The following is a 21,353-nucleotide window of genomic DNA, read 5'->3' on the forward strand; positions in this document are numbered from 1 at the left end:
CGATTCTGGCCTTTTCTTATTCTCCGTTCTCTGGCTGAGAGCAGTCCTGGTCTCCGCCATTGGGAACAGAAGCGCTAGGCTACTGGTGTTACTCTAAAAGCCACCCTTCATTCTCACGCCGGAAGCTGCTGTTCCAGCAGTGAAAGAAGGACGGCGTAGTAGTTTGCTATGTCCACCAACAATATGTCCGACCCACGGAGGCCCAACAAAGTGCTGAGGTGAGCAGTCCAGCAAGACATGGCAAGGCGTCTCTGGTTTTGGCCTTGGGTCCAGGCCAAGTTGGCCCAGGTGGGACTTGATCGCTCCTGACCCTTGAACATGTCGCAGGTATAAGCCTCCGCCGAGCGAGTGCAACCCGGCTTTGGACGACCCGACTCCGGACTACATGAATCTTCTCGGCATGATTTTCAGCATGTGTGGCCTCATGCTTAAGGTGGGCGGGGTTGAATTTCCCTGGGTGTCTGTTGCTCCGCCTGAAACTGAGGCTGGGGGCGGGTTCAGAAAGAGGCGAGTCCGCTTTCTGTGCTGGAGGTGGGGAAGGGGGTTGAGGTCAGCAGGGGGTGGAGCTGGGGTGACGCTCCCCAAATAGGGTAAGTTGGGATTGCAGTTGTTGATGTGTGCTTAGCCAAGCGAGTCTGAGGGTGGAGCCTGATTTTGAAGCGGTTAACAGACCAGTTGGGGGGGGGGGCGGGGGAGGCGCGGTGTTAGCATATGGGAGTGGGGGCTCCTTGGCATACTGCTCACTGATTCGGTCTCCTCACCCACCTTTCTTCAGCTGAAGTGGTGTGCTTGGGTTGCCGTCTACTGCTCCTTTATCAGCTTTGCCAACTCCCGGAGCTCGGAGGACACGAAGCAGATGATGAGTAGCTTCATGTGAGGATCTGGAGTAGGGGACGGGTCACATGCCTGCCATCTGAAACTGACACCTCTTTTCTGTCTCAGGCTCTCAATTTCTGCCGTCGTGATGTCTTATCTGCAGAATCCTCAGCCCATGACACCTCCCTGGTGATGTCACCTAGAGGGGTTGGATCCCGGACCCCTATCCACCTTCTCTCTGGCCTAGCCTTTGACTGCCACCACCCTGCCCTCAGCTGCTGTCCTAAACTTGCCTGAGTATGGTCTCTGGACTCCCAGCTGAATGGAGGGAAGTTGACCCTTTCTTTGAGGTCCTACTTCTGCTTTAACAGAGGAGTAAACCCACAGACTTCCCTTGTATCTTCCCTCCCCTGGCCACTGTTACGGGAAACACTGTTCATGTTTCTAAGTATTCACTTGTTTTCTTGTTGAAACCAATTGATATAAAATTTTCCACTCTGGTTGGCTTGTATTACTTCTCCTTTGTTCATGAGGTGCTTTGCCCAGTTAAAGACCCACATCTCAGTTTTTTTTTTTTTTTATATAGTTAATGTTTGTATTTCACAAACTTCTTGTCTTAGGTTAGGCAATAGGGGCAAGCTAGTTAGTTCCACACCTGGGTGACTGTTGGCCCCGCTATCCTAACTAATCTAGGCTATGATTTTCTGTTTATTTATTTACTTACCCACTTTTTATTTTTGGAGTTCTGGGTATAAAATCCAGGGCTATATAAAATACATGCTACACTGGTACACTACTACAGAGCCATATTTCTAGGTTTTATGATTTTTGTATTGCTATATAGCCCTGGAAGGCCTGGTAATCACACAGTCCAGGATGGCAATATTCCTGCCCCACTCTCCAGCATGCTGAGGTTACAGCTGTATACCAACACACAAACTCTGGCCCTGGGTTTTCTTATTAGAGCAACAGAGTAATGAATAGACCGTTTAGAGCTGGGAAAGGTAGGAAAGACTCGGTGTTCTCTCTTCCTTATAAGGCCCTCCCAGTTCACAGGAGGGTCAGCCTCTGTCCAGACCTGCCTGGGTGCCTCATCCCTGACATTCCAGTGGCAGTTTGTTTAAAGACCCAATCCCACAGGCAAACCAGAACCGTTTTCGACCTCAGCTTCTACCTTTGCTAGGTCCCTTCAGGATCCCCGCCCTACAGAGACTAATACCTAGAATGCCATCTACACTTTCCATTCCGTAGGAAAAGCTGTATCCTTTGCTCACACTCACAAAAAGGCATATCAAAACCCTAGAGCTAAAGTATTCTGCCAAAAAGAGTCCTGGGTGGAATGGGAACAGATCCAACGCTTCCCTGTGCTCCTAAATCCTCAATAATAAACTCTACAGCCACAGGTCTTACATGGCTCAGGCCCTGCCCCCTTCCGCACCGATTGGCTGGTTTGGGTTCTGGGGGCGGAGCTTTCGTGGGGATTTAGCTAGGCTAGGGAAGCGGTGGAAGCAGTGTCGCCGGAACCATGGGCTCCTCGTCGCTGGCCTCTGGTGTCCGTGCTGGTGGCTGGAGCTCTAGGTGGCTCTGGATGAGCTCCTGCATCCTATATTCGCCTGTCCTGCCTGTTTCCTCTCTGTTTTGCTTATTTCTGGCCGTTCCTGGCGCTCGGGCCGCGGACTACGAGGTGAGCTGGGGCTCACGGGAGAAAATTTATTTGGCCTAGAGTTGAACTAGAGGGGTGGGCGGCACTGACTGCTGCGTGCACTGGGTCTCTGAAAATGTCTAGCGCGAACCTGAGAACAGGGTTGAATGTGATTGTGTCCACCGCCCCGTGACTCCTCTTGGCCGGCTTGGACTTTGCATGCACTTAACGGTGATTGTTGGGAGAAGTATGAGCAGCCACTTGCGAACAGGACCCTAAGCTTTGCACAGGTTGTGCTTGCCATGGTTCTACTTAAGTGGTCTTTCAGCTTCCTGGCCCCTTCCATGTGCAAGTCGCCTCTACACCATGCCTCCTGTCCTAGCCTGACAACTAGGCTAATATGGCTCCTCCTCCCAGGGTGGCTGCCTGCTGACCGACCTAAAGTATGAGATCTGTGCTATGGGGCTTGCACAAAGTAGCAACTGGTTCTGTGAGCACAGATGGTAGCTTTTTGACCTCTCTATGTCACTCCAGAGTCAAAACTTGTGTTTGTACCACCTGTCTGCCTGCTTAGTGAGGGTGGAGGTCCTACCTATGGTCTTGAACACGCCAGGCAAGGGTTCTACCTCAGAGCCCCCACCCACCTGCCTCTCAAACTCTAGGTTACTGACAGGAAATGCGTATGTTTTGGGGGTCTCTGTGCAGACGTGTCCCACAGTGAAGCCAGGCATGCTCAATGTGCACCTGTTACCTCACACCCATGATGACGTAGGCTGGCTGAAGACAGTGGACCAGTACTATTACGGCGGTGAGTAGAGAGGTGGGCCTCTAATTTTCTCAGGGACAAGTGTCAAGACCTACCTTCCAGTGGCCCCTCACTGTCTGACCTTCATGTCCACAGTCAAGAATGACATTCAACATGCGTCTGTTCAGTACATCCTAGACTCGGTAATCTCCGCTCTGCTGGCGGACCCCACCCGTCGCTTCATCTATGTGGAGATGGCCTTCTTTTCTCGTTGGTGGAAGGAGCAGACCAGTGCAACACAGGACACCGTACAGGAGCTGGTGCGCCAGGGTGAGCCTGCCCCAAGAAGTGAAAGGAGGAAGCCCAGCCCAGTGTGTACTTGCACAGACCTATGTCTGAGATAGTTTAGGCATTTATGTGCTTATTTATTTGTTTGTGATTATCTATTGGACAGTGTCTTATTACATAACCCTGGCTGGCCTGGAACTTGTATAGATCCTCCTGCCTCCCTGCTTCCCTAGTGCTGGAACAAAAGGCGTGGGCAACCAGGCACCCCTGAGATTTTTATCATATCATAGTGTGCACACACTGTACCCATAGTTCTGCTGCTTAGAATCTCTCTTCGTGTGGAGAACCGTGTCTCACAAGGCCCCCCCTCCAGGGGCTCCAGAGGGAAGCCAGCCATGCAGATCTAAGCACACGGCTCAGAAACTCCCCTTCTGCCCAGGCTTCTGTGTGCAGTGTGGTCTGTTTTCTTAGCTTTGCCCACAATGGCCCCACTCCAAACAGCTACTCTTCTCCCTTGCCTTTCTTGAACAGGGCGCCTGGAGTTTGTCAATGGTGGCTGGGTGATGAATGATGAGGCAGCCACCCACTATGGTGCTATTGTGGACCAGATGACACTTGGGCTACGCTTCCTGCAAGACACATTCGGTAGCCATGGGCGTCCCCGTGTGGCCTGGCATATTGACCCTTTCGGCCACTCTCGAGAACAGGCCTCGCTGTTTGCCCAGGTGCCAGCCATCCTATTCTCTTTTGGACTTGCCCTGAACTTACTCTAGTTCTTCCTTAGCTGCTCAAACCCTGCCCTTCTTTAGTGATCTCTGCGACTAGACCCTGGCTTGTTGAGACCCCACCTCTCAGCTGAATTTGGCTCCTGCGAGTCAACTTCAGCCCTGGTCCATGTCCTAGGGTAGCACAGGTTTAAACTGCTTTGTCTCTGTCCTGCTGGTTTGGTCCCTTCCCTTGATTTGCCCTTATTAGAATTTGGACTCTACCAGCCTGTGAGGATTGAGACTGCTCTCTAAACCAGTGACTGGTGGAGATGCCTTGTTTTAAAACCAGCCCCTTGTCTGTGCTGACCTATCTCACCTGAGATGTACAGAATGGGAAAGCCTCCTCTTGGCTTTGACATAACTAGGGAGGTGAAAGTGGGTTTTGGCTTTAGAGCTGCCTCTTTGTTCCTGACGCTCCTTTTGCTGGGAGATAAACTTCTAGGCTTTGTGTCTCATGCCTGTAGTGCCAGCACTTGGGAGAATGGTTCAGGAGGACTGTGAGCCTGGGGTGAGCATTGTGTGAACTCTGAGACCCTGTCTCAAAAACTCTAGCTTTATTTCTTCTTTGTTTCTTCTATTTGTTAACGCTGGGTGTTCTGACTGCATGTATGTCTGTGCACCGTGTGGAGTGCCCACAGAGGATTGTGGGATCTCCTAGAACTGGAGTAATGGAGGGTGTGAGCCACCATGAGGATGCTAGGTATTGAGTTCTGGTCCTCTGGAAGAGCAGGTAATGATCTTAACCACTGAGCCATCTTTCCATCCCTGAAAATCCTAGTTTTAGTTGTGCATACTTTCTCTGTGCTGTTTTTCCCAACGAGCAAGAAGGCCCTGCACTCCTTTATTCCATCTCTTCTGCACTCCCAGATGGGTTTTGATGGCTTCTTCCTTGGGCGCATTGACTATCAAGATAAACTTGCTCGAGGGCAAAAGCTGAGGATGGAGGAGGTGTGGAGGGCCAGTGCCAGCTTACAGCCCCCTGCTGCTGACCTCTTTACTGGTAAGTGGGTGGGAGAGTAAGGAAGACCTCAAGCTCAGAAGGGTCCCGGTGTGATTTTGTCATATGCTCTGATTATCTTAGAATTTTTAATGATTTTTGAGTGGGGCTCTGTGTTTGTGTGTGTGTTTGTACCAACGCTTTTGATTTTGGAAGTTTATCCTGGGTGAGGCATGGCAGGCTCTGATCCCAGAGCAGGTCTAGCTTACTGAGTCTGGTTTGGTCCACAGGTGTGCTCCCCAACAATTACAACCCTCCTAAGGACCTATGCTGGGATGTGCTATGTGCAGACCCTCCCGTAGTGGAGGATCCAAATAGTCCTGAGTTCAATGCTGATAACTTGGTCACTTACTTCCTGGAGCTGGCCTCTTCCCAGGTAACATAGATATCCAGACCATGTCCATACTGCGCAGGCAGGCACCCAACCTTTCCCTTCTCCCAGGGGAATGCCTCCAGGGGACTTCTCTTTGGGATTTTTCCTTGTTAGAAGGATACATGAGGGGCTGAAGAGACAGCTCAGCACTTAAGAGCACTTGCTACTCAAGTATGAGGACCTGAGTTCGGATCACAGCACCACACAATAAGTATGTAACCGCATACTCCTGTATGAGAGTTATCTGGAGCCCTAGTGCCCAGGGCTGTAGAGACAGGAGGACCACTGGGGCTTCTATTTGGCCTAGCAAAGAAAATGCCAGTCCCAGGTTCAGGGAGAGATTCTGCCTCAAGCAAAGAGGCAGAGGAGAGTAGGAGGAAGCTCTCTTCTGACTGTGCATGTGTGTATATGCACAGGCATCCCTCACACATATTTGTACACACACCCACACACACACACAGAGAGAGAGAGAGAGAGAGAAAGAGATGCATCCCTCACAAATATTTGTGTACACACATACACACACACACACACAGAGCTGCATCCCTCACAAATATTTGAACACACAGAGAGAGAGAGAGAGAGAGAGAGATGCATCCCTCACAAATATTTGTACACACACACACACTCATACACTGAGAGAGAGAGAGAGAGAGAGAGATGCATCCCTCACAAATATTTGTGTACACACACACACACACACACACACACACACACACACACACACACTGAAAGAGAGAGATAAGCATTAAAAAAATAACAGAGATGTGGGGTCAGCTGTAGTGGTGCACACTTTAATACCAGTACCTCGGGGTTGTGTGGGGAAGGCAGTCAGAGCTCTGAGAGCTCGAAGCCAGCCTAGGACTACATAGTGAGAGCCTGTCTGAAAACAAAACAAATAAACAAACCAAAGAGGTGGCCAGTGAGGTGGCTCAGCGGATAAAGGAGCTTGCCGCCATGCTTGACAACTTGAATTTAATTTCCAGAGCCTACTCGGTGGAGGAGAGCAGCGAATCCTGTCAGTTGTTCTCCAACCTCCAAGCTGGTGCTCTAGCATGCATTCCATACCATAGGTCCCTCCCATAGTAAATAAACATTGAGAAGGAGCAGGAGGAGAGAGTGTGGCTCAGTGCCTTGTAACCTCATCTGGGTACTGGACCCTAGAGTACCTCAGCCACTACTGGCTGTTTTTGTTGTTTTCAGACAAGGTCTTATGTAGCCCCAGCTGGCCTCAAAGCTGCTATGTAGGTGATGCTGGGTTTGAACGTCTGCTCCTCCTGCCTCCGTTTTCTGAGTGCTGAGAACAGACAGATGCACACCATGTCTGGGTCAGGCTAGGACTTGGTGCATGCTGGTCAAGCAAGTGCTGGCGGAGCTCCAGCCCCAGCCCTGCACTGCATGCTTTTCTCTTTCCCTCTGCTCCTTTGTGCCAGAGTCCTCGTGTGTTTTGTTGTGTTTGTTTGTTTTTGGTTTGGTTTTCGGTTTCTGTACTGGGCATCTAACCTGTGGTCTCGAGCATGCGTGGTTAGTATTCTCAGACTGAACCATATCCACGGTCCCCACATGTAGTTTTGCACACTTGGGCACGGGGCCGGTCCAGGACACCCTGCCTGAGGATTGCCTTTTCATCTACAGAAACACAATTACCGAACCAACCACACTGTGATGACCATGGGGTCAGACTTCCAGTACGAGAATGCCAACATGTGGTTCAAAAACATGGACAGCCTCATCCGGCTGGTCAACAAGCAGGTCAGTGTGCCTCCCTGTGTGTGTTTCTCAGCTCTCTAGCACTGTCATCATCGCCTGAGATGGTCAAGTAGCAAATGGAAGAGTCAAGCGTAGTGGTGCACCGAGTACTAGGGACACCAAGGATTGCTTAGAGTTGAAGGCCAGCCCGGGAAGACAGAAGGATGTGCGCATGTATACACACAGACACACAGACACACACACACAAGACCTGTCTCAAAAACAAAAACATACACACAAACCCAAATAGGGAAGTTAGTTTTAGTTCGCCCACCCTTCTTTTTCTCTATTTCGTTTTCGTTTTTGAGACCAGGTTTCCTGTGTAGCCCTGGCTATCCTGGAAGTCTCTCTGTAGACCAGGCTGGCCTGATCTGCGTGCTAATGCCTCCTGAGTGCCAGGACTAAAGGTGTGTGCCACCATCCCGGCACAGTTTTGTTTTCTAGAATTGTGGGTGTGGGTGTGCAGGCAGGGGCACATGGCCTCGCTTGTCCGTGGAGGACGATGTTTCATGTCCTGCTTTATTGGTCTGTCTCATTCCCGAGACTTGAACCTAGAGCTAGTCTGGCAGCCAGCAGAGCTGCACTGTCCTCCTCTCTGGGCCCACTGAGTGCTGGCATTCAGATTCATAGGTGGCTATCCCTAGGTTTTCATGTGGGTTCTGCAGATTGAACCCAGGTCATCATACATGTGTAGCAAGTATTCTTACCATAGTCACTTCAGGGTTTTGAGACAAACTTTCCTGTAGGTTAGATTGGCCGCAAGCTCAATGTATAGCTGAGGATGATCCTGAACTCCCGATTGTCCTGCCTCTACCTCCCAAGTGCTGGGATCAAAGGTGCACAGCACCAGAACCATCCTCATTCTTATTTCTGCTTTTCTGTTCCTAGTTTGTTCTTTCTCCTCTTCCTGTCTCCTTCCCCCTTCTCTTCTACTTTCTTTTCTTCCTGCCTCCTCGTGTTTTTCGTCTTAAAAAATTATTTATTCAGTTATTTTATGTGTATTTTGTCTTCATATGTATCTGTGTACCATGTACATGTCAGGTATAAACAAGTAAATCTTACAAACAAACAACTCTTGAAAACGAGAACAACGAGAAACTAGAGAACTCAGAAAGTTGGATGCATGCGGGCCGCGGGAAGGTGCAGATCTCAAGGCTCACACTCCCTTTGCCCCAGCAGCAGGAAAATGGGAGCCGGATCCACGTTCTCTACTCCACCCCTTCGTGTTACCTCCAGGAGCTGCACAAGGCCAATCTCACCTGGTATCTGTGGAGGAGACTGGGGAGTTGGGGTGGGTTGGCATGCTCCGTGGGCTGTGACTGCTCTCAATGTCCCCGTGCAGGTCGGTGAAGGAGGACGACTTCTTTCCTTATGCGGACGGCCCCCACATGTTCTGGACTGGCTACTTTTCCAGCAGGCCTGCCCTCAAGCGCTATGAGCGCCTCAGCTACAACTTCCTGCAGGTGAGTGAGCTTATGGGGATCCCGGAGGCCCAGAGGAGCCTCTTTGCAAAATCTCTCTTTCTCCTCAGGTGTGCAACCAGCTGGAAGCACTGGCAGGTCCCCCAGCCAACGTGGGCCCCTATGGCCCAGGAGACAGCGCACCCCTTAGTAAGTGTCACCTGTCACCCATGGGATGGAGTGGGGCAGGAGAGCGCATGATTGACCCTGGAGACCAAAACCATCCCCAGGGCACACTTGACTTTTGGTGGTGACAGGGATCGAACCCTAGACCTCTTGAATGCTAGACAGCACTGTGCCAGTGAGCAATGAACTACATCCTAAACCTTGAGCTTCTTTCTCGCTTCCTTTCTTGTTGTATTTGTGTTATGTATTTTTGTATGTATGTTTCTGTGCATGGGTATTTGCCTGCATGTAGAGTAGTGTAGTGTGTGCATATCTGGCGCCTTTGGATGCCAGCAGAGGGTGTCAGGATCCCCTAGAACTGAAGTTACAGATGCCTGCGAGCCACCATGGTATGTCGGGAGTCAGAACCCTGGTCCTTGAAAGGTCAGCCAGTGCTCTCAGCTGCTGGGCCACCACTCCAGCCTTCCAGAGCCATTCTTAACTCTCCTAAGAACCCTGTTGGCCTGCACCAGACCCTTTGTGTGTGTGTGTGTGTGTGTGTGTGTGTGTGTGTGTGTGTGTGTGTGTGTGTTTGGCGGGGGCCCAGGGTTGTGTGGGAGTCAGCCTCTGACTGGTGTTGTGTTGGCAGAAGAGGCAATGGCGGTGCTCCAGCACCACGACGCTGTCACTGGCACTTCACGGCAGAAGGTTGCAGATGATTATGCACGTCAGCTGGCAGCAGCCTGGGGCCCCTGTGAGGTGTGAGGGCCAGGCCCTGAAGAAACCGGGAAGGGGCGTGGTCTGGGGTGATGGGTGGCCTCAAGGCACTTGCAGGAGCAGGGAGGAGGAGTGGAGAGCCAGGAGGGTCTTCTTGGGAAAGAAGCGGTGGAGCCTACAGGAAATGGGGCAGAGTATAGATAGGAGAGGTGGGCCCTTGTTAGGGGCACAGCCAGCCTTCCAGGGGTGCAGATCTTGGTGCAGGTCTTTTGGTGATCTTCACCAGGTTCTGGTGAGCAACGCTCTGGCGCATCTCAGCGATTACAAACAGGACTTCTCATTCTGCCGTGAGCTCAACGTCAGCATCTGCCCAGTCAGCCAGAACTCAGAGCACGTGAGTCGGGGCTGGAAGCAGGTGGGGCAAGACCCCAGAAGGCAAAGAGCGGTTGTGTGATTTATTTTTAGAGGGCCGTTCTGGGTGCAGGGAGCTGGGACAGGATAGTCCACCACAGGGGCGAGGCTGGAAGGCCAGGGCTGTGTGGGAAGATGCCCTGCTGGATGGTGGGTGTGGAGGTCTGCTGTGACTATGCCCTTCTGCCGTAGTTCCTCGTAACTGTTTACAACCCCTTGGGGCGGAAGGTGCATCAGATGGTTCGGCTGCCTGTCCGTGAAGGCCTCTTCACTGTGAAGAACCCTAATGGCAAGACTGTGCCCAGCAATGTGAGCTTGTACAGTGAAACCCCCCCCCCACGTGCCCCCGCAGCTTGTGTTGCTCTCCTTGAGTGTCTTCCTGGGACACCTCTGGGTGTCTCCCACCTGTTCCTGAATAGCAGCCTCCTGAGAAACATACCCTCCCACAAGAGACGACCTTCTCAGTGTCCCTACTGGAATCCCCCTTCCTTCCTTCCTTCCTCCCTCCTTTCCTCCTCAACCCTTCCTCCTCCTTCCTTTAGATAGGCTTTCACTGTGCAGCCCAGGTTAGCCTCCAATTTGTGATCTTCCTGCCTTAACCCACTGAGCGTTAAGATTGCAGGTTGGGGTCACTCAGTTTCCCCAGCAAATTTTCTGTTTATGCATAGCCCCTTATCCCCAGGAGGCCTCCTTTTCATGAGTCTCGCACCCATGTCCTTCCCTGCTTTTTTTCTCCCAGACTCCTAGTCTCTGTATATAACTTCACCTCCCCCTTCCTTCTCTCCTTTTTCCTCCTCTCCCTCTCCTTCCCCTGTGTCTTTTTTCTTAAGTGAGGTGTAGGATGTGCTGGGCAAATGCTCTCTGCCCTCTCCCCATCACACTTAGGTTTTCTTCCATCTAGTCCACGCCCTCTGAGGTTGATGCTTGACTCATGCCTGGTTTTCTAAGTGTCTTGGCTGCTGATGGGCATCTTCTTTTACTCAAGGTGCTGATGCTTCCCAGCTCTTATAGTGAGAAGTACCAGTGGGAGCTGCTGTTTTCAGCCTCAGTGCCTGCCCTGGGCTTCAGCATCTACTCTGTGACCAAAATTACTGGCCATAAGTTTTACCAGGAGCGCAGCCTGCAGGCCAGGCCCAGGAAAGCCAGGTCCCATGCCTTATCCATTGAAAATGAGGTGAGACTCTACTTGGATCCCCTTTCTTGCCCCTGTGATAAATTTAAAGTGTTATAAACTACTTGGATTCTGAGTCAGTAGGTTCTGGGTCCTTGGTTTACTGGTTGAGGAGGGTGACCTTTGAGGCCCAGGTTCCTTTCTCGAGCAGTTGCCGAAATCTCCGTCGGCTAGAGATTGACACAGATATGTTAGAGCCCATGGCAGGCAGGTGTTGGGTGGTCAGGGAAGGCTTCTGTGGTGAGGAGACCGTTGAAGCTGGGATTATGTGACAGTTACAGAGCACTTGCCTAGCATCTGCGGAGCCCTGTGTTCTATCTCAGCCCCTCAAAAACGCATAAATCAAGAGCTGGTGTCTTAGTTAGGGCTTTTACTGCTGTGATGAAATACTGTGACCAAAACAAGTTGGGGAAGAAAGGGTTTATTTTTACTTACACTTCCAGGTAACAGTCCATTACTGAGGGAAGTCAGGACAGGAACTCAAGCAGGGCAGGAACCTGGAGGCAGGAGCTGATGCAGAGGCCCTGGCGGAGTGCTCCTTGTTGGCTTGCTCTTTGTGGCTTGCTCAGCCTGCTTTGTTGTAGCATCCAGGGCCACCAGCCCAGGGATGGCACCACGTACAATGGACTGGTCCTGGTGCCATCAATCACTAATTCAGAAAATGTTCTGCAGGCTTGCCTGTAGCCTTCCTATCTTATAGAGGCAGTTCTATAAGGTTCAGCTGAGGTTCCCTCCTCTCAGATGACTCTGGCTTTGTGTTGAGTAGACATAAAAACTAGGTAGCACAGCTGGTGAGATGGCTCAGCAGATTAAGAGCATGCATCGCTCTTGCAGAGAACCCATGTGTGGATCCCAGTTCCTAGGTCCGGCAGCTCGCAACCAGCTGCCTGTAACTTTAGGTTCAGGGACACAATGCCTCTGGCCTTTCAGGCACCTGCAGTGTTCACGCTATTTCACCCTCCCTCAAAATCTAAAAATAGTAAAAGTTCATCTTCTAAAGAGAAAATCCTGACTGGGTGTAGCAGTATACACCATTAATCCTAGGATTCAAGAGGCAGAGGCAATTGGCTTTCTTTGAGGGAAAGACCAGCCTGGTCTACGTATTGCATTTCAGGACAGCCAGGGCTTCACAGAGAAACCCTGTTAAAGAAACAAAACAAAACAAAACAAAACAAAACAAAACAAAACAAAACAAAACAAACAAGAAATTAAGAAAACTCTCAAACCCAGGTAAGTGAACAAAAGAAAAGCAGACTATCTTGAGACTTTGCGTATTTGCTTTGTTGGCTCCTTCATAAAATATACCAAAAAGTGTTCGAGGATGATGGGGACCTCAGCGCCATTTGTCTGTAGCCTGATACTTGGATGGCAGAGCTAGAGTTGGTGGGGCTTGCTGGCCAGCCAGTGTCGTTGAGTTGGTGTGCTCAAAGTTCACTAAAAACTCTGTCTCAAACAAGGTGAACAGCCTGGTCTAAATAGTGAGTTCGGTCTAGCCAGAGCCACATAGTCTAAACCTGGCTCAAAAAATAAGAAACAAAAAATAAGCAGTACGGTAGAGAGCCATTGACACCCAGCCAGCCTTAGTCTCTGGCTTCCACATGCTTGTACAAGAACACACACACACACACACACACACACACACACACACACACACACACGCACACACGCATACACGCACACACGCACACTTGCAGACATACAATAAAACAAAAGTCATATGATATTTCTATAAAGATCAGTAAGTCCATGCAAGTCTCATTATGATATGTTCATTGTTACTATCCAGTGTTTCTTCAGATACTAAAAGAAATAAAAATTGTTTTTTTTGGAGGGGGTATTGACAAAGTCTCAGAAAGCTAAGCCTTGCCTTGAACTTGAGAAGTTCAAAATGACATTGAACTTCTGATCTTCTTCCCTCTTCATCTTGAGTGCCACTGTGCCAGATTGCAGGGTGCTGAGGCTCAGTCCCAGGGCTTCACCATGCTAAGCAAGCACTCTGACAACTGATCTGGGATTTGCTGTTGCAACATGAAAAAATTTCTGTGGGCCACTAAACCTTATGGGTTCTGGCATTTGGCTTATGAGTCAGACGATATATTGGTCAAGCTCTGGAGCAAATGAGGACGGGGATCAATTTCCGATGCCATAGTTGGCCTCTGGTGCTGTGGGGTGAACAGACTGGATAAGTATAGAAGTGGGGGTTTCTGCAAAGGGCCAGGTTAGACCTAGGGGTTCTCGGTGTGTAGAGAAGTGGCCAGGTAGAGGCTAAAGCTGGTGGAAGTAGCTGTTACAGTAGTGTTTGCTTACGGGATCAGGTACAGCTGAGTGAGATGAGGGATGGCTGGAGGAGACGCTTCTTTTTCTGTGCTTTCTTTCCCCATGCAGTACATACGGGCCACATTTGACTCTGGCACAGGGTTATTAAAGAATATTGAAAACATGGAAGAGAAGCTCTCGCTCCCTGTGAGGCAAGGCTTCTTTTGGTGAGGAAGGGCTGCTGTGTCCACAGGGCAGGGTTCACAGGGCTGGGGCTGGGGTGCATGGAGCTGAGGTCCCCTTCCTGACGCTCATTTGCTCTGGTTCTAGGTACAATGCCAGCACTGGTGATGAGCAGAGTTCTCAGGCCTCTGGTGCCTACATATTTAGACCCTGGCAGCTTAAACCACTGCCAGTAAGCCGTTGGGCCGAGATCCGTCTGGTGAAGGTCTGTGACCAGGAACCGTGAGTGGGTTTGGTGGGTCAGAGGTAGGGTGTGGTTGGGAGCTGTTTTATTATAATTCTAAATACTGTGTTATTTATTTGCGTCTGTGTGTGTTTTTGTGTGCACATGTGTGGAGGTTCACGGAGGGAATGTACCACGTGGGGTCCTAGTATAGAGTGTGGGTCATCAGCCTTGGCAGCAAGCACCTTTACCCACTGAACCTCTCTGGTCTCCAAGACAGGGTTTTACTATGTAGCTCAGCGAGCCTCAAAAGTCTTGATCTTGCCTCTGGAGTGCTAGGGTTACAAGAGTGTAATACCATGCCTGGATTTTCATTTTCTTTTTATTGTTGTTTTTGTTTTTTGAGACAGGGTTTCTCTGTGTAGCCTTGGCCTTCCTGGAACTCACTCTGTAGACCGGGATCTCACAGAGAATCGCCTGCCTCTGCCTCCCAAGTGCTGGGATTAAAGCTGTGTACTATCACCGCCTGGTGCTTGGCTTTTCCTTTATGTATGTGAGTAAGACCCCAGGCTCCTCCTGCTGATAGATGAGAGTCACTTATATAAAAGTCTGTCTCAACATGTTCAAATCCATTCCTATCTTTGGAAATTGTATGTGGAAGGTGTGGTAAAATCTAATTGCTTAAGAGTTCACCAATGTCTATAAAGTGGGTTTGTATCTTGGAATGTAGTTTAGATCACTTGAATATGCATTAAGGCCTGAGTTTTAGGTCCATACCACCACAAAAGAGAGGAGCTATGGCAACAGCACTTGGATAACTGGGGCAGGAGCATCTCAGTTAAAGGCTAGGCTATGTAGTGGAGCTCTCAATCTCTCTCTCTCTCTCTCTCTCACACACACACACCCACACCCACACACAGACATATTTGTAAGTGCCCAGGCTTACTTATGGGCCAAAGTCACCCGATATGGCTGAGAGGAATTCAACCAGGCCAGGTTGGAGGGGCCACAGCACCATTGAGGCGGTGACAATTTTATTGAGAACAATCACACTTTTTATACCTTAATCAGAAACAGAATATAATGGCAGTTGCCAGGATCAATACAGTTCTAGTTGTCAGGATACAATGAAGTTTTCAAGCTATACAGGATACTCAAGATTAGTGTCTAGGACCAATTGTCCTGTCAAGCTTTTATGCTTCCTTGGCTACTAAGGGAGCATACGGAGAAACACAAAGAGGCCTGAACACTTCACTGCTGGAGGGAGTTATTGGTCTCTCAGGAATGGGAAGGCACATTGTGTCCCAGGATCCATGGACTCTACCCTAAAAAACTTTATGACACATGCTTCTCAACGCATCTAGGCCAGGCCAATTCCATGGTTCTCTATGTGTGCATATACATAGAGATAGCAACCAGAACATTTATATGTGGGTTGTTAAATGACTACTAATATTTAATTTTGACTTATATTTTAGTAAAGCAGTGGTTATTCTCTAACCAGCAATATACCTGAATAGCCACACAAAGAGAGTAGGATTTATTTAATTAGCCCTAAGCATAATTCTGCACAATAACTACTCCATTCTAAACCTCTAAGCTAGTATAGCTTCCCATTGAGATTTCCCACATTATGCTTGCTTTTTAATCATATCCTAGGTCCGGTTCATTTCTCCTGATGTCTTCCAGTCCTCTCCTCATGGATCCATTCCCTCCTTCCTATCCTCCTTCCCTCTTCAACCTAGGTGTCCCACCCTGTCCTCTGTATCTCTCAGCATTGGCTAGTTGACTTTTAATTAGCATTTCAGAGAACAAATGGTAGCATGTTTACATAAACTTGAGAAAAGAGATACTTAGAATAAACCTGACAGTGCAATGTCTAGATTGAAACCAGACAGTATGGTAGAGAAATCAACATTTGAATGAACAAGCATAAACTGTACACAGTCCACAAGAACATTTTGCCAATAATCGGTGGATATTTGATAATTCACACTTAATTTTCTTGAGAATCTCAGGTGTCCCCCTGGTTATTTTCTGATGTGTCCTTCTAGGAAAAGGAAAGGAGTAGAACAGGCTTATGAGGCTCATATTTGATGTGATTCCCCTCTAGGTGAGTACTACATACCTATTTTAGAATATGGTTTGGGCTATTTTAAAAGAGTTATACAAGTTAGGCATGCTTACAGCAAGATGAGATTCTTTTCTTCTGGGTCATGCATGGTGTTTCAGCACTGAGAGACAGGTAGGAAGATCTCTGAGTCTGAAGTCAGCTTCGGATATATAGTGAGACCCCCATCTTAAAAACCAAAACCCTCAAAACCCACCATCACCACAGTAACCAAAACACACAAAAACATGAATAAAAGTTAGAAAAAGATTTTTTTTCTTTTAACAGAATGTTTCACTGGACATCCAGGAAAGGTGGAAGTCTCACATTTGCCAAAATTTCTTCTGTCTTGTTCTTGTCCCTCTAACTTCTTTAATGTTCAGCCTGTCTCATGGTCTAAGATAAACACCCAGGCTCCAGCCTTTGCATCTGTATTGCCAATGAGAGGGAAATGGTCAAGAACATGGTTCATACTACCTTGATCATTTTCCATGGCAGATTTTGGCCATACAGTCCTGATAGCCACAGAGAAGGCTAGATATGTGAACTAGAATCCTGTTCTAAGGAGGGAAGGCGGGGCATGGCGGATAGCAAGAATGTATGGATCCAGTCCAGGGCTGTGTGGCCTGTTGGGCATGGTAGCACAAGCTTGCAATCCCAGCACTGCAGAGGCTGCAGGATCTAGCTTTTCAGCTTTGACTGCCTACAGAGTTTGAGGTTAGCCTGATGTGCTTGAGATCTCAAAATAAAATAAAAAATAATTATGAGGGCTGGCCAGGCTCTAGATTCCAGAAGCAAAGGTAAGGAGTAAAGGTTGGGGGTGAGGTTGGTCGGAGGAGCTGGTGAAATGGCTCAGTGGGTAAAGGTGCTCTCCATCAAGTCTGGCCACCTGTGTTCTATCCCTGAAGTGTACATGGTGGAAAGGAGAACCAATTCCTGCAAGTTGTCCTTTGGGCTCCACAAAGCAAAGCAAAACCCAAGAGTAGTGAGAACATCGCATTGAGATAGTCTTGAGAGATGGGTGTTAGTGTAAATTTTGGGGAGGATTCATAGTCAGTTGACATTTTTTTTAAACAGGGTTTCCCTGCATAGCCTTGGCTGTCCTGGACTTGCTCTGTAGACCAGGGTGGCCTGGAACTCACAGAGATCCTCCTGCCTCTGCCTCCCCAAGAGCTAGCATGAAAGGCATGTGCCACTACTCCTGGTTGCCAATGTGGCATTTTTATCCTGGCTGACACAAACCATCCTGTGTACCCACAGACAGCCTTGGTGCAAGAGGTGCACCAGAATTTTTCAGCCTGGTGTTCCCAAGTGGTTCGCCTGTACCCAGGACAGCGTCATTTGGAATTGGAGTGGACAGTGGGACCAATCCCAGCAGAGTAAGCAGCATAAGCCTTTCTGTAATGGGGAGCAAACATGGACTGGTGTTTAGGAGGAACTCACAAGGTAATTTTTCCATTGACTACAGAGATCACTGGGGAAAGGAAGTCATCAGCCGCTTTGACACCCCAATGAAAACGAAGGGACAATTCTACACTGACAGCAATGGCAGGGAAATCCTGAGGAGGAGGTGGGAAAGGGCATGATGGGAAGTCTGTGATGACATGAGTATGGGAGGATGAAGAGGAAGCAGGACCCAATTGTGATTACATCACATTCTTTCCAGGCGTGATTATCGACCCACATGGAGATTAAATCAGACTGAACCAGTGGCTGGAAATTACTATCCTGTCAACACTCGAATTTACATCACGGTACCTGCCCTGCTACTGCCTCAGACTAGCAGGCATCTCCCAGATACCTGGGGCAGGGTGGGCTCCCAGTCAGGCCCTGCCTTCTCAATCCTCTTACATGTAGGATGGGCACATGCAGCTGACCGTGCTGACCGACCGCTCCCAGGGGGGCAGCAGTTTGAAGGATGGCTCATTGGAGCTCATGGTGAGAGGGGAGCCCCATCCAAGCTGGGTTCTCCCATGGGGCCCACCCAGACCTAGCCAAGCTGGCAGGCTGTTGTTGGTACCTGTTCTCTGCCTGTGGCCTTGGTCCCACGCTCTTCCCTTTTCCTCCCTTGCTCGTGCTGGGATTAAGGAGGGCCTGCATCACTATGCCTGGTTTGGGAATTACGTTTCTAAGTTCCACTTTGCCTTTTATGCAGTCCCTATTCCGGCCTTGGCTTGTCCTGTGGCAGTGCTCTTCTGAGGCACTTACTTTTCTTTGTCTTGGGCATTTGTCAGTTGGGTCTCACTTTGCTGGGGTCCCCCGCCAACCCCTGACCTTTGTCTCTGTTGTTTATTCTTCAGTTTCTGTTGGAATCCCTGCAAGTCTGTAGCCAACTTCTAAGCTGGGTCACTTGCTAGAAGCTCACTCTCTGCTGGCCGCTCCCCACAGGTGCACCGGAGGCTGTTGGTGGATGATGATCGAGGAGTAGTGGAGCCCCTGATGGAGTCAGGAACCGGGCAGAGGGTGTGCGGGCGCCACCTTGTGCTTTTGAGTTCTGTTAGAGAAGCGGCTGCAAGGCACCGGCTGCTGGCAGAGAAGGAAGTCCTGGCCCCTCAGTTGGTGCTGGCTCAGGGCGGGGGCCGTCTGCATCACCCCCAGGCGGCACCAAGAATTCAGGTGAGGGACAGCGAGGCTGGCAGAAAGGGAGACCTGGAATGGTGCCAACTGAGCCCCTCTTTTCAGGAGTGAGTTCCTCCTCAGTGTAAGCATTTCCCCTTCAGGAGCTCCACCCTGTTGTAAGCTAGAGGCTTCAGCCCTGAGTCTCAGCTCAGTGCCCCTTCCCATTCAGGGTCAAGCTTCATTTCCTGCATGTCAGCGCTGACGGCCAGCCAGGCTCTGACTGTCCCCTGGACTTAACCCTTCTTTTCTGCAGTTCTCCGGACTCCGCCAGGACCTCCCTCCGCAGGTGCATCTGCTCACGCTGGCCCGCTGGGGCCCAAAGACGCTGCTGCTGCGCTTGGAGCACCAGTTCACTGTGAGAGAAGACTCAGGTCGAAACCTGAGCGCCCCTGTAACCTTGAACTTGAAGGTGAGGAGGGGCTGAGCTGAGAAAGACAGGATAGAGGCAGGCAAGACCTGAGCTTGGTGGATCAACTGGATCCATCCGTTCCCTGCAGAACCTGTTCCAGGCCTTCACCATCACACACCTGAAGGAGACCACACTGGCAGCCAACCAGCCCCTGTCCAAGGCTTCCCGGCTCAAGTGGATAACGAATACTGGTGAAGACCTGGGGCTGGTAGCTGAGAGTGGAGCGTGAGGAATGCTGGCTAGAATGGGGTAGAGTTTGAGGACAGGGTGCTAAGAACGCCCTGTGGTCCAGAAGAGCAGCAGTGCAGCTGGAGTGTGGGGCATGGGTTTTTGTCTCGAGGATTGTGGATGGTGTATGTTACCTTTGGGGATCTGAGAACAGTGATTAGGAGCCGGGGAGGGTTTGGTGTTTGGATATAAGGAAGGGGTTTAAAGGTACTGGGTGTGAGGTCCTGGGGCAGCGTTGTGAGGTGAGAGTGTGTGGTTGTGTTCAGGCCTCTGTTCTCTTCTGCCAATCACCAGGTCCCATCTCCTACCCTGCTGCCTCCAAGTTGGACCCTACCTCAGTCACCCTGCAGCCTATGGAAATACGTACCTTCCTGGCCTTGGTTCAATGGCGGAAACTCAGCTAGGTGTGCCAGGAGGAGGCCTTCTTTTGCTGTAACCACTCACAAGAATCATTAAAAAGCTCTACTAAGACCCTGGTCACCCAGTAATTGTGCATTATTTTTGAGGAGGAGACATGACTATGAGATTAGGGAGGTCAGCAAACTGTAGCTCAGCCCTGCCTGGAGGTTACCTCCCCACTGGAGTGATCACCCCAGCCTCCTGTTCTCTCCCCAGCTCCCTGTTCATTCAGTTAGGGTCTGTGAATCACTGAAGAAAGACCCCAGACTCAGATGGTATGCAAAAACAAAGAGTGTTTATTCTGCAGAGAATTCCAGCATGCTGGGGTTACCACCTTCACAAAATGGCAGCAACCATGATTGGAGGTCTGGCTCCTTTTAAAGCCAGAAAGGGGAATTTCTACTGTGGCTCCATGACCCCAATTTGGATTGGCTAATGTCCATGGAGGGTATGTGACTCTGGCCGGGACTGGCTGGTGCCCAGGGAATTAAGTCTTCTCATTTAACGGGGCTCTCCATGAATATGCTTCTCCAGAATTAAAACAATTTATGTGTATGTATAGCACGTTTGTGTCTTTGCTCATGCATCACACATATGTGCATGTGGAGGCCAGAGGACAACTTGCAAGAGTCATTTATCTCCAGCATGTGAACAGCAGGGAACTTGTCAGAAAGGAGGTATGAACCTTCACCCACTGAGCCATCTCATGTGGCCCTGTTGTTGTTTTGAGACAGGTTTCCTGAATCCCAGTTTGGCCTTAGATTTACTACACACCTAGGAATGATCCTCCTTCTTGCAATTCATGAGTACTGGAAATAGTTTTAGGTTCTCCACGACAGGGAGACTGATCATGATGGTCAAGGTGGAGAAGGTCAGGGATACCATGACTCTTGCTGAGCTGGGTGGTGGTGCTGCATGCCTTTAATCTCAGCACTCAGCAGGCAGAGGCAGGTGGATCTGAGTTTGAGGCCAGCCTGGTCTAAAGTGAGTTCTAGGACACCAGGGCTACACAGAGAAAACTTGTCTCAAAAAAACAAAACAACAGAATTTCTTTGCTGAATATAGTCTCCCACATGGCAGGTCATTGTTAGATGCCACACAATCCCAAGGGTCTCCTGGAAGCTGAGATCATCTTAAGCCATTCACAGTAACTGGCCTATGGAGGCTCTGACCAGGCAGTATCTCTCAGTACAGGTCCTGTACTTCACACAGTGACCACCTCTGTCCCTGGATCTGGGGTGGCCGTGTGCATGGCACCAGATCTACCTGGAAGCTCGTGGCCAAATTCTAGGAAGCTGGTAGCATGGGATGGCTGTTCAGATTCCTCCCTCTGATGGTTACTGCAGGCCCAAGTAGAGAGGCATGTGGATCTTGTGCTGGCTGTCCCACTGTGGGCTAGCCTATTCCCACCTGCTGCCACTCCACCGTGCCTGCCGAGAATTTCTGTCTCTAGAAACAAAAGTCCCTGACCCTAGTCCTGTACTGCAGGCAGGTCACTTTGACTCAAGTTCTTTTTAAAGGAAACCTTTGAGGATAGACATGTATCAATAATTTACTGATGCCCATGGTAAAAGGACCCTTCTGGAACACCTCCTCAAGCAACCAACATGAAAAGACAGCAGTTAGGGAAATGTCCCCTAGACCTAAGGGGTATGTGTGTTTTGAAGAAGAATGGCTCCCATAGG

At 49.7% G+C, this 21,353-nt stretch overlaps 2 protein-coding genes across 3 annotated transcripts; both read left to right on the top strand.

The window, feature by feature from the left end:
* Positions 1–95: 95 nt before the first annotated feature.
* Wdr83os (WD repeat domain 83 opposite strand) lies at positions 96–1,088 on the top strand. Its single transcript, XM_055620860.1, has 4 exons — positions 96–218; positions 328–433; positions 776–873; positions 943–1,088. Exons 1-4 carry the CDS (start codon positions 169–171, stop codon positions 1,007–1,009), a joined length of 321 nt encoding a protein of 106 aa, XP_055476835.1. The 5' UTR covers positions 96–168; the 3' UTR covers positions 1,010–1,088.
* Positions 1,089–2,303: 1,215 nt separating this feature from the next.
* Man2b1 (mannosidase alpha class 2B member 1) lies at positions 2,304–19,740 on the top strand. 2 transcript variants are annotated; one of them, XM_055621073.1, is made up of 24 exons: positions 2,304–2,500; positions 3,164–3,266; positions 3,360–3,533; positions 4,023–4,216; positions 5,126–5,258; positions 5,486–5,631; positions 7,264–7,380; positions 8,554–8,639; positions 8,720–8,840; positions 8,909–8,987; positions 9,592–9,701; positions 9,946–10,053; positions 10,263–10,379; positions 11,056–11,244; positions 13,627–13,724; positions 13,828–13,945; positions 17,274–17,392; positions 17,482–17,583; positions 17,680–17,767; positions 17,871–17,951; positions 18,402–18,629; positions 18,886–19,041; positions 19,130–19,232; positions 19,564–19,740. In XM_055621073.1, the coding sequence occupies exons 1-24, from the start codon at positions 2,342–2,344 to the stop codon at positions 19,671–19,673; spliced, it is 3,039 nt and encodes a 1,012-aa protein (XP_055477048.1). In that variant the 5' UTR covers positions 2,304–2,341; the 3' UTR covers positions 19,674–19,740. The 2 variants fall into 2 exon arrangements, with proteins under 2 accessions (XP_055477048.1, XP_055477049.1); XM_055621074.1 differs by having other exon boundaries at positions 8,557–8,639.
* Positions 19,741–21,353: the final 1,613 nt, after the last annotated feature.

This window comes from Psammomys obesus, unplaced genomic scaffold, assembly GCF_907164565.1.
Source record: "Psammomys obesus unplaced genomic scaffold, mPsaObe1.curated_primary_1811, whole genome shotgun sequence".
Lineage (NCBI taxonomy): Eukaryota > Metazoa > Chordata > Mammalia > Rodentia > Muridae > Psammomys > Psammomys obesus.